General features: G+C 33.1%; 1 protein-coding gene across 1 annotated transcript; it reads left to right on the top strand.

Annotated features, from left to right (window-relative positions):
* The first annotated feature begins 11,066 nt into the window (after positions 1-11,066).
* LOC144571443 (K(+) efflux antiporter 4-like) lies at positions 11,067-20,328 on the top strand. The gene is made up of 20 exons (XM_078320725.1): positions 11,067-11,457; positions 12,226-12,269; positions 12,804-12,862; positions 12,961-13,030; positions 13,130-13,191; positions 13,292-13,367; positions 13,698-13,772; positions 14,156-14,227; positions 14,354-14,437; positions 14,578-14,646; positions 15,400-15,477; positions 15,718-15,806; positions 15,966-16,062; positions 16,209-16,262; positions 16,453-16,548; positions 16,973-17,161; positions 18,425-18,502; positions 18,591-18,635; positions 19,218-19,307; positions 19,835-20,328. Exons 1-20 carry the CDS (start codon positions 11,226-11,228, stop codon positions 19,907-19,909), a joined length of 1,734 nt encoding a protein of 577 aa, XP_078176851.1. The 5' UTR covers positions 11,067-11,225; the 3' UTR covers positions 19,910-20,328.
* Positions 20,329-21,615: the final 1,287 nt, after the last annotated feature.

Raw genomic sequence — 21,615 nt, 5'->3', positions numbered from 1 at the left:
ATTGTGGCTCTGTAAAAGATGCATGGCGAATGATTAAACTTTAAAATCAGAAAAAAGGTTTAGTGTCTAATATCTTTTATTATTTCATCGTCGAGTGTACTTTTAGTACAGATCAATTTTAGGAATGTTGCATGAAGAGCTTCATAGAGTTATTTGTTGGTTGTTTGCTGTTAACTTTTAGGGCATTGGACGGGCACTTTGATAAGTAAAATGACAGGAAAGTTATTTGCATGCATTAAATTCTAGATCTGACATATTAATTCGATTGGGTTTTAATAAATGGTTTTGATCTGGTCTCATCAAACCTGGTAACTAGTTTTGTATGCATAAGTGCTACAGGAACTTGGAGTCAAGAGGAGACTCAAAAATTATTTGACTTGGTCCACTTCGGTTCTGATTTTAATTTTGTTGATGAAGTGAGTATATCTATTGAATTGTGCTGAAATTTGTACCAACATTCTTGTAAAGAGACTATAAGTCTGTCAGCGACTTTGTGTTGGCGCAGATCGGAGGGGCGTCTGTCAGCGACAGATCACTGCCAGGCAGCGCCAGCCCGAGTAGTCTCGACAAGAAGAGGTACATCCATCAGCCAAACCTACTATGTATATGAGCATTGTGTGAAGATTGCAAACTTGGAAATCTGATAGTTACCTGAGAGAAGGGATATATTATTCTGTCATGAACCTCAAAACCTGAAGATTACCCAAAATACCAGTTCTACTTGCCTTTTTTCAGAAAAAAGATAGGGTTTATTAGTGTCGTGCTCACTTGTATAACATTAGGGGGTTTTCAGATTGAAGTTTCGAAAGACTGTAATATATAGCAGGGTATTTTGTTTTCTATTTTTCCTTAACTTTCTGAAGAGAATTATGCCATGTGTCCTTTCTGGTTGTTCGTGAATTAGAGAAATTGACAGTAGCCCTTGAAAGAAAGGATACCATGCATTTTGTACAGTTTATTCATCACTTAGTTTACTTAAAATTGTGAGTACTGTACACAATAGGTGCTGAAATAAAATCAAGAACATACAATATAATCAATCACTCAATTTGATAGCAAATGGGATTATTAAATAATTACAAGAATCAAGTCTATAGATCTTAGTTCAACCATAAACTGTTTACTGTCACTGCCTATTGCTTGTCAATACATAATTATTTCTTTGTTTTTTATGTTGGAAATTTACTTTTGAAATTAAACTTGTTTATACAAATTAATTTATATTAAACAACATAATTGAATTAATTATGCAGATCAGAGCAGTAGAAGAAGAGTAGTGATTTGTTATTACTAATGATGTTGAGGTAACTCTTTTTTATGAACTATTAAAACTATAATTTGTAAAATTGTAAAGTAATTACTAATTAGCATTTTGTACTATATCATGATATTGGTATTGTTAGCAGGTTGGAGCAAGAGAAGTACTAGGTGAGGAGCGCTTGTTGCTTATGTGCTAAATAATATTTGTGTAACTATTAAATTTTTATTTTTAGCTTAGTATTAAATTATACTTCTGCTGTGTTGGAACTTTTGTTGCTGTGTTGTTTTGTTGTATTTGATAACTTTTGTTGCTGCGTTGTTTTGCATATAGCTTTGGATATATTTTTTTTAATATATGCTTAGTATTAATTTTTGCTTGTGTTGAACAGTTGCTTGTACAAAAAAATATTGTTGGTTTGGTTGGGCATAGCTGGGCCGGGCCGGGTAAGGCAGCCCATGGGCATAGGCAGGCAGGCACGGGCAGGCTTGGGCCTGGTGGAAAAGCCTATGGGCAGGCTGGGCCTAAATTTTCAAGCCCGCCAGTTTGGGCCAGGCAGGCGGGCCATTGATTTTTACCGGGCAGGCCAGGCCTGGGCTTGGCAGAATACCCGTGGGCTCGGCCCATTGCCATCCCTAGTCTCAAGCCCAACGGGTATCCAACGCTACGCTTTTCACCGACCTAGCCTTTCTCAGGCCTAACAAAATTTGAAATCTCGAAGTGTTATGGAAAATCATAACATCAACGATATAGGGATCAATTTAATTAACAAGCCTGAAATTTGGAAGTTTTTTGGATTGTCGCTTTCATAACTTACAATTTTGTAATGAGAGAATTTCATATATACCACTCAAAAATAGTGAAATACGTATATATCATTCAAATTTCTATAATTATAATTACATATTTACCATCTAAAAATCTAATAACTAACATATTTACCCAATATAACTTTAGAATATACCAAATATACCCAAAACTCAAATTAATTATGTTTAATATTATAAAATAATAATTAATCAATGATTAATGATTAATTTAGCTCCATCTCTTTCTCTCCTTACATATTTTTTCTCATCAGCTAAAAGACCACACTGTTTTAACTGAGTTAGTAACAAAACACATATTTTCGAACTACTTTGATAACATGTTGCGATATCAGCGTCGACTTCAGTACGAGTTGTTTTGTTGAAAAAAATGGAGTAGTTACCTTGCTTTTAGACGATCAAGCTGAAGGTGAAATACTAATCTTCAAGTTTCAACGGGGGAGATGAGATGAGAAGAGAGTTTCAGCATGAAGGAGAAAGTTACGTTAAAAAAGGCGAGACAGAAATATGTGAGCAGAAAGAAGAACAGATAGAGAAGAAGAGACTAAATAACATATTAATTATATTTTATATAATATTAAAATTAATTAATCTAATTTTTTTATTAATTGAGTAAATATGTTAGTTATTAGATTTTTAGATGGTAAATACGTAATTTTAATAATTTGAATAATGAATACGTAATTTAACGGTTTTTGAGTGGCATATATGAAATTCTCCCTTTTTTAATTAACTCAGATAATGTATAATAAACAATCAATTTACAAATAAACTGGACAGTAGCGCCGTGCCAGAAAGTAAACTATATATAATTATATATAGAGTATGTAGATTCATTACCTCATTGGAATAGGACAAGTATATTCTGTATCCTCAACAGGGAATTATTATGTATTTTTCGATATTTTTAAGGGACTGTATGACATGTCATGATCCAAATCTACGTTTGATATTGAAATTGGGTTATCCTTTGGGCCATGTCGTGATTAGTGACTGCTTAAATTAAAGAGGTTGACCCAATTTCAATATTTTTTTTTATTTTTTTTCCTCAAAAAAAAAATATTGAAATTGGGTCAACCTCTTTAATTTAAGCAGTCACTAATCACGAGTACAACCAAATAGCTGGATTAGGTGGGTAGGCCACAGGCGAATAGTTTTCAAGGTACACATGTTCTATCATTTAATTTGTAGGCATGGGGAAGCCAACAACACACACGGTTAACGGTGGCAACGAGCTGGCTCGGTCCGAGCTAGGTCCTAGCTCGATTTGTTAATTCTGAATCGAGCTACAATCGAGCGAGCTGGACCTAGGGCATCTGAGCTAAAACCTAAGCTTAAACTCGTGACAAGCTAGTCCGAGCTGGCTCTGATTGGTTCTTGTTTAAAAAAAAAAAAAAATTATACAAATTTTTTGGATCGAACTGAACCGAGCTAGATAGTATAAAATGCACACAAATTCATACAAATTGATGGCCGAGCTAGCTTGCGAGCAAGCTAGACCCCAGCTTGAACTCGTTAATTCTGGATCGAGCTAGTGATGAGCTGTCTCGTTAACAGCTTGGTCTAGCTCGCAAGCTAGATATCAATAACGAGCAAACTGTTAGTGAGCGAGTTAAATGCAAATCACGATAGAGAGCCACAAGCTATGAGCTTTTTTTGTCACCTCTGCACAGTGGAACGTATGAAGCGGAGAACACAGAAACGTGTGCACCAACAATCTATAAAAGATAACCAGCAAGGGTTGTGGGCCTTGTGGTAAGTGGTGACAACTCAATGAAATAGAGAAATTCACTATTCGTGGTTAGATGCTTTTCTCGGCTATGGATATTTATATCGGGGGATTTTATGACATGAGATTGCATGAACACTAATTCCTATAGTTTAATTTGTGGGAACCCGCGATTTAAAGTTTATATGAGAATATATGAAAACGAAATGCTTGAATGCACAATTAGAATTTTCGTAGAGATATGTTGTTTTCATTTTTTTTTTAATTGAAGGTTATGTAAATTTCAGTATTTTTGAGATGCTTTTCGTGAAAACTGAATCTGAATCTTTATGTTGCGTTACTGTACTAAGTTTGTTCAATGTGTTGTTTTTATTTAATTTCTCTTCTGTAGTTTTTATGCTAAAAATCAACGTTAATAAATTTCAAGTTAATATATATATATATATATATATATATTTTAAGGTAGCGGCTTTAAATATCTACTAACGATTTTATTGATAAAAAAAGTGTTATAACAAATCAAATGACTTTCTTCTTAGATCTAAATTTATTTATTCTCATTAAATAATATAAACAGACAAATCAACTAATACTACTTATTTATACTCCTAAACACTTATTATCTCTTTCTCCATCTCTTTCTATGACTGGATCTGCTTTCGTCCAATAGCCACCATGCTTCAACGGTAGGATTTGTTTACTGCCGTGCTCCGATTGAGATGGAGATAAAGACTCTATGCTTTGAGCTCCAACGATACCACATTCTCAGTTCCGATTGGATCCGCTCAACTCGACTCCATCTCTTTCTCATTCTCATCTCCACTAAAGAAGATAGAAACGAGAGATAGGGGAGGTGAAAACTAAAAATGACGGAAGAGACATAATAGAGAGGTATGGTGGAAGGAGAGAGCAGCAGCTAGTGTTAAGAGTTTGTTTTTTTCTCTTTTTGTTGAAGAAAAGAGCATGAAACCAATTAATATAACAAGTTAATCCGAAAATTAAAGGTAATTCGTACAATCATGGTAAAATTAAAAATTAATACAAGTGATATCATAGTAATAATATGGTTAAAACCCTTCTTGCAATGAAGCAATATTCAAGAAAATAAACTAAATAGGAAATTTTAACCATAAAAAGCATAACGGTGTGAGAAAGTACGGTGGACAATATATTAATAGTGAAATAGAAAAAATATAATTAGATTCTAAAAAGAATTAGTTATTGGATATGAAGAAAAAAAAAAACAAATGGGATTATCAAGCAACCAATTAATATTGATATCAACAACTAGTCCACCTTTAAGAAGTAGTGCGACTTAATACAGCTGCTTGGGTCATTCTCTGCGTAATAATCACCATTCAATTCAACTGAAATACAACGAAAACTACTCAAAATTTATCAACGATTACAACTAACCATACGAAATAAATCGATTTAAAATTTTAAATTAACCAGAATTGAAAATCATATAAAGGACCAAAACTAACTCACAATATCAACCGATCGAGATGATTCATCGGATTTTCAGACCGAGGGAAAGACATGGGTAGAGGGAAGAGCATGACCCGATGGGGATATGATTTTATAATCATTTTATAAATTAAGTATATTTGTATATTTTTTATGAACAGAAGAATATTTTTCAAATTATTTTATACAATGAAGCATAAATTTGACTTATCTTTAAAATCGAGCATCCATCTACAAATTAGGTATAGTTTAAAAATAACAAAAGAATATTCTTATCAAAAAAAAAAAAATAGCAAAAGAATATTTAGGGAGAGCAATAGCCCCTTTGTCTCCGCTTTCGGCAATCCAGAAAAAGTGCCAATATATAATATATAGATATCCTTTGTCGAGGGATTATCTGCCAGGGAAGCCAGATCTGGACAATTTAAAGTGTCAACTTTGCACAAATATTAAAACAAAAAAAGCGGATAAATCATATGCCAGATGAGATCTGAACGATTTATCCCTGACGATAAATAGTAATTATCCTTGAAATGCGACTATATAAATCATGTACAGGGGCATAACTAAGAAATTTTGATAGAGGAAGCTGAAAATTAAAATTCATTACATGAGATTTGAACTTAAAATCTCTCATCTATAAAATAAAACTCTAACCACTGGACTACCAGTAAACACTCTAACCACTGGATTACCAGTAAACATTTGATCATTATTGATGAGGCTAGACTATATAAAAAGTTATAAAAAATATAATTTAATTAAATTTCAATATATATAACTAAACTTTTAAAATTATTGGGATGACTTAGTCACCTTTCCAATACATTGAGATCCGCCTCTGATCATGTATACTGCTAAGTATTTTTATAATACAAAGTTGTATGTATAACAAGAATGCAACTCATATTAGGTAACAAACTCTAATTTTTTTATTATATTTATGTTACTAGAAATATAAAATTGATGATATAACTTCAGTAGAATTAGAATGTTTGTAAGTATAATTGGAATGTTTGTAAGTTTATTAAGATTCATGATAAGCTTAAATTTTAAAATTAATTTAAAATAAAGTCGAATGTTTAAAAAAAATTATAAGTTAATATTAATGTAATTATTTTTCATTATTTTGAACACTTAATTTTATACTAAATTGATTAAAAAACTTAAATTTTTTGTATATAAACACATCACTCGTAAAAGAGATCGGTGTCAACTGTTTAAATTTGTTGATTAAAGCCAATCTGATACTCATGTAACTTTGTCATATTGCTAACTATTTATTTTTTACTAAAATTCTCTACATAATTCTGTTTGATTTCTAAGTTAAAGATTTTTACATACACAATTTTACAAATTCTACTGCATATTTATTTTACATGTCGCTTTTATATGTCAAACAAAATTGCGTCCGAACAATTTTTTTTTTCTTTTTCTAAAAGAGTTGGGAAGACGTAGAAATAAAATTAAATCCCACTTACGATGCAAAAGGTCGCGTAACACACTCAAAAGGCGTTTTTACTGCTGATTAAAAGTTTCACAATTTTTACACCCGATGGAAAACATATTCTAATGAGGATAAATTTCTAATTAAAGTGGGCACTACAAAGTAGTAGTCTTATTTTCTGAACTTCGCTTCGGAAAAAAAAATATCTATAAAAGTATACTTGTTAAAATAAAATATATTATGAGGAGGGTTCAAATGCACCCAAATTTTTGTGCACCCAAATGCACTCTATTTTTCAAATCCTTTTTCTCCGTTTTCAAAGTCCGAATAGTCAATCCGAACCGTTAGATGTGATCTATATATTAAGATGTGCTTGGAAACCAAATTTTACATTTTTTTGGAATTTTTTTACTATTTATTAAGCCACTTTGAAAATCGCTGATTTTACATTTTCTAGACCATTGGATCAGCAATTTTCAAAGTGGCTTAATAAATAGTAAAAAAAAATTTCAAAAAATGTAAAATTTGGTCTCCAAGCACATCTTAATATGTAGATCGCATCTAACGGTTCGGATTGACTATTCGGACTTTGAAAACAGAGAAAAAGAATAGAGTGCATTTAGGTGCACAAAAATTTGGGTGCATTTGAACCCTCCTCATATATTATATAGAAAATTGTGTTAAATTTTAAAAAATTTAATCATTAGTAAATATATAATTTTTAAAATTGAAGCCATTCAATGATAAAAACGCGATTAACCGTTAAATAAAAAATAATATTTATTCGGTCGCAACATTTCAGAATAAACATTTACATTTGAAATATATGTTTTTTGTTAGATTAGGACCATCCGATCAGAATCTAAACTGGTCTAGTCTGAATTCTGATCGGACGGTTCACATTTAAACTGAAATATTCCGTTAATATGAATTCCCGACAGAGAGGACCGGAGGTGGCCCCCATGACTAAGGGAATTTGAAAACTCCTAGGTACCTGACTCAAGTAAATTGAAACGAACGGTTCAGATTAACTCAAAAACGGTGTCTGGTCAGAAATGGCGCAGAGAGTCAGTATTATATGTGCTTTGAGATTCGTGCCAAGTTAGAAGAACCATCCTGGAGCGTCCATTTCCAATTTGCTTGAGTCAGGTACCTGAGTGATCCGAAATGTCACCAAGGTAGTTGAGTTGCTTGGTCGTTGCGACTACAAATTCCGTTTTGCCACCTTACTTTTAAAAATAAAATAAAATATCACATGGTGAACCCGAGCACTTTAAATAGATAGTTTTTGCTGTCTCAATTCTCAGGAGTCCTACCTATTGTAGTCTAAGGGCCTGTTCGGCTGCACCGTGAAGATTACTGTTCACATGGGAAAATGAAAATTCAGATTGAATTTTTTTTTTCTCGCGTGAACAGTAATTTTCAGTTCAAAATTTTTGATTCCTGTATCCATTCCTGTTCCCACTGGTGCAACCGAACAGGGCCTAATGTTATCGCTAACCGATTGTTTTAAAAGTTAAAACAATATTAACTTTAGTTATAGTCAGAATATCTATAACATAATAATAACAATTTAACATTGCAATTCCAATTCGTCATGAAACCTCATTTGCTCTAAAAATATCCCTTCTAGAAATATAAACCTTGTAAGTTAAGATTGTGATTTAAGACGGGGGACTCTTTAAAAATTTGGAAATTACATATTTCTCCCTCTAAAATTCATAATATCATATTTATCCTTCTAAACTTCAAAAACTCACAAATTTACTTATTTTAATGTCGTTTTTATTAAAACTTATTTTAAATTTATGAAGGAAAGTAGGAAAAAAATGAAGGTTAAGCACCTCCTACAAATTGAAATATTTTATTTTTATCCTTAAATTTTTTAAATTTACAAGATTTAATTCTATTTTCTCTTGCAAATGAAATTACAAGAAACTTGTTTATTTAGCCTTCTAATTATTCTGACTCTGCCTCTGTATGTGCTATGTTTACTTCTCATAAAAAAAACAAAATGTTTTGACAGAACACATGATGTACTGACACGACTCATACGACAATCATGTTGTGTTTGACACAAACAAAATACAACATTATACGTTTTAAAAAAAAAACTTATTTTTGACCCTGACACGGTGTCATCTTATCTCCTCCCCTTTGCTTTCACGAGCATATGTTCCGACTGAATTAATCATAGTTATTATGTTTGAAAATTTTGAAATCTACAACATTTAAATGTACAAACATTTCGCTAACTGATTTTTTTGTTCTTACCATCTTTCCTAAAAAAAATAAAAATAATTGACATTTTTTTTTTGTGTGAAATTCTATTTTTATCATGTGCGCATTCTGAAAGATAGTGCAGATCTTACATGCATTGTTGCTCCGGTAATTTTTTTTACAAAAACCATGTCAATTCTGTTTATTTTCGTTGAAAAGATAGTAAGAAAAAAAAAAGGCCTCGTTAACTGCATGAAAGAAATTTTATTATGATGTTTAATATTTAATTTTTATGGATTTGGATGTTGTTTTAATCCGCACTGTACATATGCAACATAACTCCCTCATGAAAAGATAAGGTGTCGGCGTGTCGCTGTTTAATTATCATGTTCAGTACTCAGTAGGAAAAATATCATATTCATGAAAAGAAAAGGTGTCCCTCATTTAATTATCATATTCAGTAGGAAAATTACAAATGCGTAACAATCTTTTTTCTTATACCGATGCGAGATCCACACATTGCTGCCAGATAAGGTGTCGCTGTTTCTTGCTGCCTAGCTGCCTTTGTAATTAACTACTAGTTAAAATTGAAGTTCTATCTGTTTAAATAATTATTTACTATTTTCTGGTACGCGAAAGAAATTAATTGCATTGGAGCTTGGGAGGTTTAGATTAGATGAGTATTATTATTATTATTATTATTTTTTTGAGATGAGGTGGCGCTTAAATTATTACAAAAATTGTTAATATTTATTTTTGAATATGATAATTGTTTTCTACAGTTGTTTTTATAATCTTTTTACTAATTCAATGAATATATGTAGTAACATTTTTTTTAAGAAGTGGATGTTTTTGATGAGTATCAGATTCAAATCGGTGTAATGTATATTTAGAATTGTTTGATTTATTTTGTAATTCGCGTGCATTGTTTTAATATTTACGTAGATCAAGTATACACGGATCATTAAGTTGATTTGACAGTTACGAGTGGGAATCATACCAACTTAAGTGTGATACTCAGCGAATGATCCTCGCTCTTTTTTTTTTTTTCCGGATCACATTAATGTCCTTGAATCTTTTATTTGTCTCTTTAAAATTTGATTTTAAATTTCAAAACATCAAAAAACATATTTCATATAAAAGCACCCATTATTCTACATTTTTAGAATTTATCATTCTTTGACATGTTATTTTGCGCGTATTATTTGAACTCGGTAATCAAAATTTTGAACTTTGCACTATATATAAATTTACACAAGTTTGGTTGAAATGGTAATACAATTATTTACGTTTTATAGGCTTATGCTGAAAATACTCAAAAAGTTGATGCTTAATAGATTAATTTGAGTTGGTACTCAAATTAGCAAGTGTTGATGCTTAGTTGAGAAATTCCCACACCACGGTCAAACCAACGAGGCGTGCAAGTATGTCATTTAGGATTCTAGGCTTAACTTTAAAATATATCATATTAGTTTTAAATTACGAATTTAAATTTTTAAAAATTAAAATAGATGTATTTACATGTAAAATTTTATAATTATAAAATTTAAAATCAAACAATAAAAAGTGAAGATTTATAAATTACTGTAATATTTATTTTTCATCATATTTTAATCATTTGATTTAAAATTTTCAAAAATTTACATGTATACATCACTTAAATTAGTTTTAAACAATTTAAATTCATTTTAAGTCAATCTGTAAATTTTGGAGTTAATCTCAAAACAAGTCCTCGCGTAAACCTAGCAACAGCCGGTCTAACTCAAATTATGTGCAAATAATTAATTAAGAGAACGGATTCAGACTCAGCTCCTCAAATGCGTATCCTCTGCATTAACTCACAGGGGAATCTTCTGAGTTAAAGAATCTTAACCGTCTGATTTTAAACGGAGTCAATCCTACACTTGCTTATAACATAGAGGCCTTTCAATATTAGTGCAGATCTTCACACGAATCTTAAAACAGATTGGACGGTTGAGATTCATTAACTCAAAAGATTCCCTTTTGAGTTGATGCAGAGGATACGAATTCCAGCTCCTCAGAGCTCGGAGTCGGAGGGTCTCAAGAGTTTGGGAAATGCAAAATAAAGAAGCGTGGCAGCAGAAAAGTATTCAGGACAACGGAAATATTAAAATTTAATGAAAATTAGGGGCTGTTTTGCAGATATTCCATCATTAATCGCATTTTTGTCATTTTCTCCAGTCTGCTTCACCCCTCAAAAGCTCTCCGACTTTCAAGAAAACAAAGCGCACGCACCGACGCGCGAAGCTAGCGATGATGTGGCGCTTCCTCCTGGCCGCACTCCTCATCCTCCTCTTAATCACCCTTCCTCCGGCGATCGCCGAAAAAAACGACTCAGACACGGTGGCAGAGGCGGCGGAGATAACTACAGAAGGCGAGGCGGCGAGTGGGAACTCGACGGAGGCGAAGGGAGAGAACACCTTCGCGGATATGATTGATCGAGCTCTTCAGAAAGAGTTCACTGAGACCGAACAGACTGGAGCTGGTGCGTATGCTAGATATAGATCTAATTCTTGCTTTGTTTGGTTTATATATCCGTCCATCTTCGTTGCATTGGTTGTAGATCCATCTCCTGTACTTTCTTTGACCCCACTCTTTCATTTTTTTTTGTTTGAATTTTGGCTCTTTGATGCAATTGTGAGCTATGCCTCGCATTTTAGTATTTGTTTGCAAAAAAAGATTTCGCCATTGTATTGGTTGAACTTCTAATCCTAGTTTCCCTCTTGCGACAAACTAATTACCGAAGCTCCCTTCTTCTGCACTGTTGTGTCAGGAGTATCTTGTAATTGCTGCTTTCTGCTTTTAATTCTTTGTAGCAATGTAGATCTCTGTTTTGGATCCCTTGTTACTTTGTCAGCAAGTGACTAGAGCTAGGGTTTCATTTTCAGGGTTTGTACATTGAAAACCGCACTATCAGGTTTGTGGCTTGGTCTGTAGCCACTCGATTTTAACACAATTTTGCTCCTGGGATCAAAATTGGCTTTTAGTTAGGCGAGCAAGAACTAGCTGATGCTACAATCCCTCCCAAAATTGTATCTGGGGTTTTAATTATTAGAAAACTGTTACTTTCCAAAAGAAAAATCATTATAAAACTGTCTGTTGGATTACCTGTCAAATTTAGTTTACATTTGTTATTAATTTGTTTCTTCCATTAGTTAGTAAGAAGATATGAATATATGGTAGAAGTTTCTTTAGATCTCCATAAATCACCCTTTTGAATTCTAACTGATCTGTCATTTCAATCAATTTACAGAAACAGATCCAGGAAGTTTTAATAACAGTGTTGCCGAAAATGAGGTAAATGATCTATTTTCTATTTAATTGGTGTCTTAGGAGTAACCAAATAGGAATCCAGGTCTTAAATTAAAAGAAATACATGGACTTCCTAGTTTCGATATAGTTGATAGTAGGATTGAGTTCCAATTATTGCTTGGATTGGAAGAATTTGAAGTCAGTTGCAGTCTTTCTCTCTGTCAATTACTTTTTTTGATAGAAAGCTAGTTTGACTATTGCGTTAATTAGCTGCACTGGTTCATACTGACTTAAATTCCTTTTCGCCGGGTCACAGTTTTTCATTGTTTGAGGAATGCTTTGCTTTCCTGGGCTCATCCACCAATGAACATGTGCTATGTCGCCCACAAGTGCCAACCCAGGGATGGCACTTGTGGGCGACTTGGCACACACCCATTGGTGGGAGAGCGGGATGTGATTATTAGCAACCCCAATTTTGTTTCTAGGCTCTTTGGAGTTTTGGTTTTCACTAGGAGTTTATGAATAAATTTGGGTTTTAAATCCTATAAATTTGTTTTCTGTCTTAATTTTTCCTTGCAGGCTGTTCTAGAAACAGTAGCTCGAGTCACAACAAAGAAAAATGAAACCAAGGATGAGCAGTATGCTTTGAACTAAATGTCTTGATTTTACATTTCAGCCCTTTCCCTTTTTCTTGTATTGTTTTTTTATTTATTTATATTGTCTAATTTAATGCCAGGTCTTTCCAGCTTCACAATGTGTTTAATTTAGATAATGAAAATCGAGCAGAGACCTTGATTGATCGAAAGGTACTTTATATATTTTTTTATTATTTATTAATTGATATAGCACTTCTATTTTTAATTTATCTTTTATTTTGAGACTGACCGGAGGTACGAATGACACAGGATAATGTTTTCATCATATCCAATCCAAAATCAAAGTATCCTGTGCTACAGTTAGATCAAAGGTTTGTCTTTGTAATTCATATTTCTTTGTGTAACTCCCTTTGTGTGAATCTTAACTTCACTTGCCATGAATCGCTAATTATGAATGATGAAATATTGTAGGTTGATATCAGATCTTGTGGTAGTCATTGTGTCAGCTACATGTGGTGGTATTGCCTTTGCATGTGCTGGACAACCAGTCAGTTTCATCTCCTTTTTCTGTAATTGAATTTAGTCACATGGTGACAACAAGTTTACGCCTTGGTTCAACGGATAAGAAGAAAATATTAAGAAAATCAACTAAAAAAAAACAATGAGAAAACAAAAGACCGGCAGTACGTACAAGATCAGGTTTTGTCAGTGCAGTATACGGCTGTTTGTAGCACTTAAATATGCTTTCTTTATCCTTAATACTAGTTATTTGGCACGGATCCTTAATATGTGATTTTATCATCCCTTCGAATTATTGTTCTATGTCAATGTTATGCTATCCAATATTGAAAAAGACTTTTCATTAACTACGTGGCAGGTGATAACAGGCTACTTGCTAGCGGGTTCGATAATTGGGCCAGGTGGTTTTAATTTTGTCAGTGAAATGGTGCAAGTAAGGTGCTTTTTTTGAAATTAAATTTTAATTTTTGGTACTCCTCTCTCCCACTACTGAAACTTCTCCTTATGATTTGCTTGGTTTTTATTGTGTATGAGATAGCTCAGTTAGTCCTGAAACATTTTTGACAAAGGTTGTTTCGGTCTTGAACTTCCATTTTCCACCATCCTCTGTTCTTTTTTCGGTAATTTTCACCCATTTTAGGATTAGTTTTGCCATGGTGCCATACTTAGTAATTACAATTACCATATTATCTATTTTCTGTGTGTATATTTGCTTCTCCAAAAGGATGCATTCATATTGATTGCTCTGATGTACAGTGCATCCATGGGCTGGTTTTTTTTTTTTTTTAATGAATAATTTGTTTCGTCCGCTAATAGGTTGAAACAGTGGCGCAATTTGGAGTCATCTTTCTCCTTTTTGCGTTAGGTCTGGAGTTCTCAGCTGCCAAGGTACTTCTTTTAAATGCCTTTTTTGTTATGCAGGGAAGAGCATTTCCTGAACTTCTATATACATTGTCAGTGATGATCGTTAACTTTATACTTATTTTATTATGCATTTTGTTTTTTATTTGATAGCTTAAAGTAGTCCGTGCTGTTGCTGTGCTAGGAGGACTACTCCAAATTATTTTATTCATGTGCTTGTGTGGTATAACAGCATCGGTAATTGTTCTAACTTTGAATTTATCTTTGGTTGTACTGTTTTGCTTATATAAGTTTTGGACTGTGATTTTGTCATTCCTACAGTTTAATCTGATAAGCTCATTTTGTAGATCTGAAATTGACAATTGTAAAAATTTCAGCTAGCCAGAGGCAAAATTTCAGAGGGAATCTTTGTGGGTGCCTTCCTGTCTATGTCATCAACAGCTGTGGTAGGTTAATGTTTGCACTGTCAATATTGTTTCAAGTTCCATCTGAGAGTTTATCACAGCCAAATTACTGTACTTTCTTATATTGATAGCATAATTAGGTTGTAGATTGTGAGAAGGTTGACAATGTTGATATGTAAGAATCCATGAAAAGTACATTACATTAAGGTTGAAAACTTTGAAATTCTGAAAGAATTCAGTTTATCTAAAAACACTTGGCAAAATGGGCTAAGAATTTGTATAATAGAATACTTGTAACATGATATCTTATATTGGGACTTTATAATGTATATTATCACACAATTGTTACAGAGTAAGGCTCTTACATTGTCAGAAATATTTTTTTTGGAATTTAGCGTAGTGTTATATGTAGCTTCTTCGGTGTTCTTGCAATAAAAAGTAGTGTGCTTCATTGTTCTTGTATAGTGTTAGTGTCTGCCAACTTTTGCAAGGCTGTAAGACAACCTCATGATCCTGCTTTCTACTACATGTTCACATGAGCATGCAATTTGGTACGAGGTGAAAGTCCAAAATATAATTTGCGAATTGTTTTTCTGGGACTGGCAGTTACCTAATTGGTACTTGTTACTAATTATGCTGAAAGAACCAAGAATATTGAGTACGGTGTTTATCTGTTCTAGTATGGATAACAGCCATATTGTTTTAATTAAATTTTTACTAGCAGTCTTCCTCTTTCCTTGAAATTACGAAAGATTGGTAAATGTCACACATATGACCTGCATTACTTGTGCATAGGTTTTGAAGTTTCTGATGGAAAAAAATGGCATAAACGCCCTTCATGGCCAGGTCACAGTTGGCACTCTTATACTTCAGGTATTCTGTTTAATCTTTTAAATATTATCCATGACACAAGAATGTGATATCTATTGTTTTTTTCTTATATGTTTAATGAAGCGGACAAAATCTAGGCCTGCCCAATTCCATAAATAAAATCAAATACAAACGCAAACAACCGCTGATGTGAAATAATGACTTGTTCTCTGGTTCCAAGTCTGATTAGTATCCAATCCTTTAATCGGATATGTTAGTTTCATAAAAAAATTATGTGTGTAGGATTGTGCTGTTGGCCTCCTTTTTGCACTACTACCTATATTAGGTGGATCCTCAGGTGTCCTTCAGGGTGTCATATCTATGACCAAATCGTAAGTTCTCTTTCAAAGCTCATTTTATTAATCCTCTTCTGTTTGAAAACATCACTGTTTTGTCAACGAAAGCATTGCCTGACAACAATTTTTAAAAGAAAACGATTCTTTTTTTATATTTCTTTTTGTTTTTCGATGACTGAATTATTATTGCACCAGGTTGGTAGTGCTATGCACGTTCCTCGCTATTCTCTCTATACTATCCCGCACATGCGTGCCTTGGTTTCTTAAGCTCATGATAAGCCTTTCATCTCAGGTTATTTCATCTTTTTAGGACTTTATATCCCGAAAATTTGAATAGTGTTATTTTCGTGAATTTACTTCTGTTTATTTTTCAAAATAATTGTTTTTCAATGCTCTTGTCTTATGTAGATATTATCAATGTTGTGATTTTAAATGCAGACAAATGAACTCTACCAGCTTGCTTCTGTTGCATTCTGCTTGTTAGTTGCTTGGGTAAATTTCTAACCGTTTTAACTGGTCTCCAATTGTTCAATGCTGATAGGAAATATTTATCTTGTCTTGATCATTATTCTTACGTCTGTTGTCTCTTGCATGCTTTCTGTTTGATTTCCCCAGTCGATGTTTCTTTTTGAAATTATTTTTGACATGCTGTATTCTTTATACACTGCTTATGCCAACTCAGTGTAGTGACAAGTTGGGACTTAGCTTGGAGCTGGGCTCATTTGCGGCCGGAGTTATGATATCAACAACTGACCTTGCACAGCACACCCTCGAACAAGTATGCTTTCTTGCTTTACTAGCTTAATGGTTTTGGTTCATCCCTTTTGTCTGGTTTTTAAAACTTTTAGGAAAATTGAAAAGTCTAACTTCTTAAGTTCTATGGTGAAGAATGTTTAAATATAATTTGAAAAAACTGCAATGTTTTCTCAAAAGCTAAAATTGTAGTCAGACCCTTGGGAAAAAAAAGGGAAAGCAATGCCACAAGCACACACATAAAAATGTAAAAGAATGTTCCAATCAACCAACAAAAGCATAAGAAAGAAGCAATACCTTACTGAATGTCATGTCTTCTTCATCAGATCAAATCTTAAGTTACTTTCCTTGTCGAATGTGCCAAGAAAATTTGGCAATTGTCAATTGATATTAAAAGTAATGGGGAATATAATGCTGTCTTAAGTTTCAGGTTTGTTATATATCTGCAGATTGAACCTATCCGCAACTTCTTCGCAGCACTGTTTTTGGCAAGTATAGGCATGCTTATTCATATGCATTTTCTTTGGAGCCATGTGGATATCTTGCTAGCAGCTGTTATCTTGGTGATAGTTATTAAAACTGTCATTGTTGCCGTAGTCGTGAAGGGATTCGGCTACAACAACAAGACCTCCCTTCTTGTAAGAATTGTATTCCACTTTCAAGTTATTACCGATGCTTCTCTTAAACAAGGAAATGTTTTTTTCCGCTAAGAAATGTTACGAAAACCACTCCCAGTATCTTTTTCAGTATTCTTGATTCCTTTTTTATTTTTTGGCATGGCTGCATTTATTTATTATCTTTTTGTACTATACCTTTTTTGTGGAAATGAAACCCAAAATTATGTGACTCTGGTTGGGTTTCATTTCTAGCCTACCCCAACTTGCTTGGGACTAAAGGCTTGGTTGTTGTTGTTGTTGTTGTTGTTGTTTGTACCATACCTTTTTTGATCCAATATACTATGCATTGTTGAAAACTACTTCCTTGAGCTTGTTCAGTTTCTGGTTGTGTTTTCAATGTTGAGTAGGTGTGAGCCTTAAAACAAAAAATCGCACACACACTGTCTAAGCATGTGAAGCACTAGAAATATCTTCTATGTCCCTTCTCCCATGCAATTGAAAAATGTGCCAGACATTTCCCTCACTGCCACTGTAACAAGGTTCCCATATAATACCCATATTCTAATTAAACATTTATTTTTCAGTACCTTCTTAAACGAATAGAAAATTAAATGGCTGTTTGATAAGAGTTTGTCTCATATTCGTATTCACTAATTTTATGAATTACAAGTGATTTATACCCCGTATTATTTGTGGAATCACGATATATTTGACTTGCCTTTAAAATATGAGTATTTTGGTATATCATTTTCGTTACAAAAAAAAAGCCTTTTCACATATTATACCTTTATTATACTGAATTACGAATTTAAAACCTTGTCGGATTATTTTTTAATGCCTTATAATTTTAGTAGTAATTAGAATACATGGGAGTTAAATCGTAGGTAGTTAATGGGTGGTGTTTAGGATAATTAGAGTGACAAGTGGGAGGAGTTAGCTATGAATACCCATGTAACTTCTGTAATCAACAAGATGGACGAAATGAATCAAGTCTTGAACTCTTTATCTTTATATCCTCTCTTCTCCTCGCCACTGCCTCTCATCTAGGTACTCTCTTGTATCAAATTTCCACCAAAATCCCAAAAGTTCCACAATTTACTAAAATTTTCTGAACTCTCCTCAAATTGCTGTGGTCTATTCCATAGATTCATGACAATTTATGAGTTCTGCATTTGTTACCATGCTCACTGCTCTGCATAATTATGTGGAAACTGCTATTTTTCATGTTACTCGTTATGTTATCTATTCAGACTTGATTCTCTTACATTCGATCCCTTTTTATAGGTTGGGATGTCTCTAGCACAGATTGGGGAATTTGCATTTGTTCTTCTCAGCCGTGCTTCAAATCTGAAACTAGTGCAGGTCAGCAATCTCCACATCTGCTAGTAATACATTTTTGTATCTGTAACATGTGGACTTAAAACTTGTTTTGTTTCTTTGTGATTTGCAGGGGAAGTTGTATTTACTTCTACTTGGAACAACTGCTCTCAGTTTGGTACTTCTTTTGTCTTTGTAGTTCGTCCCTTTTAAAATTGCTATACTACTTGGTACTGGCATATTCATTGCCAGAGATAAAATAAAATAATAACTGAAATAGAAAAAGGAAAAATGCAGTAATTAAATCTGTCATACCTATTTAGAAGGGAGTCTGATACCAGCAATTTACTGTTAGTGAACCTGACTAGTTTGGTGTTAGCATCCAGTACAAGAATGTAAAATGCAAAATTACTGCCTAATTTACCAGCTTATAGCTTTTAGGAGCAATTAATTGATTACCATGGTATCAGAGTTAGCATTCCAGATATCTGAATCAAACAACGCTCTTACTGATTAATTTTGTCCGGAAACTTGTTTCTTTGAGAAGCCTGCTGCAGTTGAGGGGGAGTAATATGAATTAAAAATACTAAATGACTGCTTTCTTTGTCGGCCTTAGCCTTTTGAGAATTGTTTAATTATCATCTGGTGGCATTGCTTATTCACAAAAAAAAAGAACCAAAAGTAAGAAGAAAAGAACCGTATCTGAATATTATCCTTGGCATGACTGTGATTGATCGAAATTTACTTCTGTATGTTGTAGGTGACAACACCATTGCTATTCAAACTAATACCAGCAGTGATACACCTTGGTGTGCTCTTGCGGTGGTTCTCCCCTGATACCAACCTTGAGGTAGCATCTTTTAGTTTAGTATATGCTGGTATAACCACAACTGTATAGCTTGAAACCCATTTACCCAACTACTTTTGGGATTGCTTTTGGAGATCTGGGCCAGAAATTGATTCTTAGCCTTGGCCCACAATTTCTCTGAGAGGCAATTACGTTTATTTGGATATAGTCTTGTCTGTGGTATTTGATTCGATGAAATACCAGCTTTTTGGACCTTCTGAGCAATGGCAGATGCACATTTATTCAATCATTTGCAATTTTTTTATTTATTAATACATGATTATCTATATAATTTAGAGTAAAAATCTATGAATACTATAAAATTGACCCCCCATATGATGTAAATTTTATATGATTGACCCCCTTAGCTTGAAAGTCTAGCTCCGCCCCTGCTTCTGTGCATGAAATAAATATATGAACCTCAGTTATACTTGGATCTTTTCTTATGCCAAGCAATGATCTCGTTGGTTATTAATACATTAAATAATTAATTTTGTTTTTGCTAAAATTGCACTTTGCGAAATTGATAGATTGGGTACAAAGCTGATCGGGTGGACAGTGTAAAACGCATTACTCTCCTAGTACAAGGCGGTCATGATTCATGATAGATCATAGTTTAGTGGGTTTTGTAGCATAATGGTTTTTTTGCATACACGTATAGAAATAGAGGATTTTTGATCTCTAGTGGGGAGAAGAAAAGCAGCATCAGATTTCTCTCTTGAGGTGGCTTGAAATGAAGTTAGTCAAAAGATTGGAATGGCTAGGTGAGAAATTGGAGAAGTGGATCGAAATGGAACTGTATCCCCTTGTGAGGGTTCCTTCTGTAAAATAAATGTATCTCTCAATTGATTGATTGATTTAACTGCTGGGACTGTCACAGTTGGCTAATTGCTATTGTAACCATTTTATCAAGTGTAGATTAACTCCCTCTTATCATGTAGATCAGATCATTGGACAACTAGGGGGGTGGGTTTAAAATTTTGTTATTTTCTGTTTCTTCAGTTAAATATGTATGTTTTGTTTATTTCAAGCCATTTTTTCTTTCCTCGCTGACTTAATATAGGAATTTTTTTTTACCTTAGTTACTTTGGTGTCATTTTAGTTATAACCATACTTGTGAGCCTAATTTACTCCGGAGATTAGATTGGTATTTAACACCTTGTTTGGATGGAGAATAGAGCAAGGAAAGGAGGGGAAGGGAGGGGAGGTGAAGAATAGAAGGGAATGAAATGGAATAGAGAGGAAGATTAAATTCGTGTTTGAATGATTAATGAGGAAAAATAAATGTAACTTCTCTTTTCATCTTATTTCTTATTTGGTTATTTAAAATGTAGAAGGTTAATGAGTGATTTAGTGGCTAATGTAGATTTATGGCAAATGAACTTGGATAAGAATTATATAAGTAAGATATAGAGTTGAACACATTTGTGTTATTTTATTTGAAAATATTTGATATAATTTTTTTCCACCTGTTACACTCAAAGTTGAAGGAAAATCAATTCTATTGATTATAATTATGCAAGACTAAACCTTTTTTTCTTTCTATATACTTTACTCCGATATAATGTTGTCAATCAAAAATGATTGGAGGGAAAAAATTTCTTTTCTTTCTATTCCCTCCCCCGGCCTACATGTACTCTCCATCCAAACAAGGTGTAATTAGGCTGTCATTTATTTCAGTCATTTTGGAAGACAATAATTATGTATTTCAATGCATATTTTATTTGTTGGTCGGAATCGTATTGTATTTTGCAGGGTGGCTGCCGGTAGGTTTTCTTTTTCATAAGCCAATTAATGTATTCGTAAGAATAGTGGCGGATGTAAGATTTAGCAACATGCAGACTTAATCAAAGGCCAAGTCATTCTTATAATTTTAAAATTTTAATTATCTATATTGAAATTTAATTGAATTTTTGTATGTAGTTTAGCCTCTTTATAAAATGACAAATAATAGCTTGTACCTTAGTTATTAGAGTTCTATTTCATGTATGTGAGGTTTTGAACTCATCTCCGGTGAACATATTTTTTTTTGTCTTTTCGCATATTATGTATTTTGTAGTTTAGCCCTCTTTATTCAAATTTTCTAACTTCACCCCTGCATAAGAAGTCATCAGATTGGTATGGACATAGTAGGAGCTATTTTATACTAGTCATATATGGTATTTGTTAAATACAGAATCTCATGTTATGATTTTTAATATTTATTCAATCGTATTCGTATATTATTGTTTGTAATGACCCTAAAATAGGAGTGTGCAACATTTCATATAATATTGTTTGTTAGTTTGATTAGCGATTGTTTAAAAACATA

This window comes from Carex rostrata, chromosome 19, assembly GCF_964058835.1.
Source record: "Carex rostrata chromosome 19, lpCarRost1.2, whole genome shotgun sequence".
Lineage (NCBI taxonomy): Eukaryota > Viridiplantae > Streptophyta > Magnoliopsida > Poales > Cyperaceae > Carex > Carex rostrata.
Note: the sequence above shows the minus strand (reverse complement) of the source record. Positions and strands in the feature narration are given on the sequence as shown.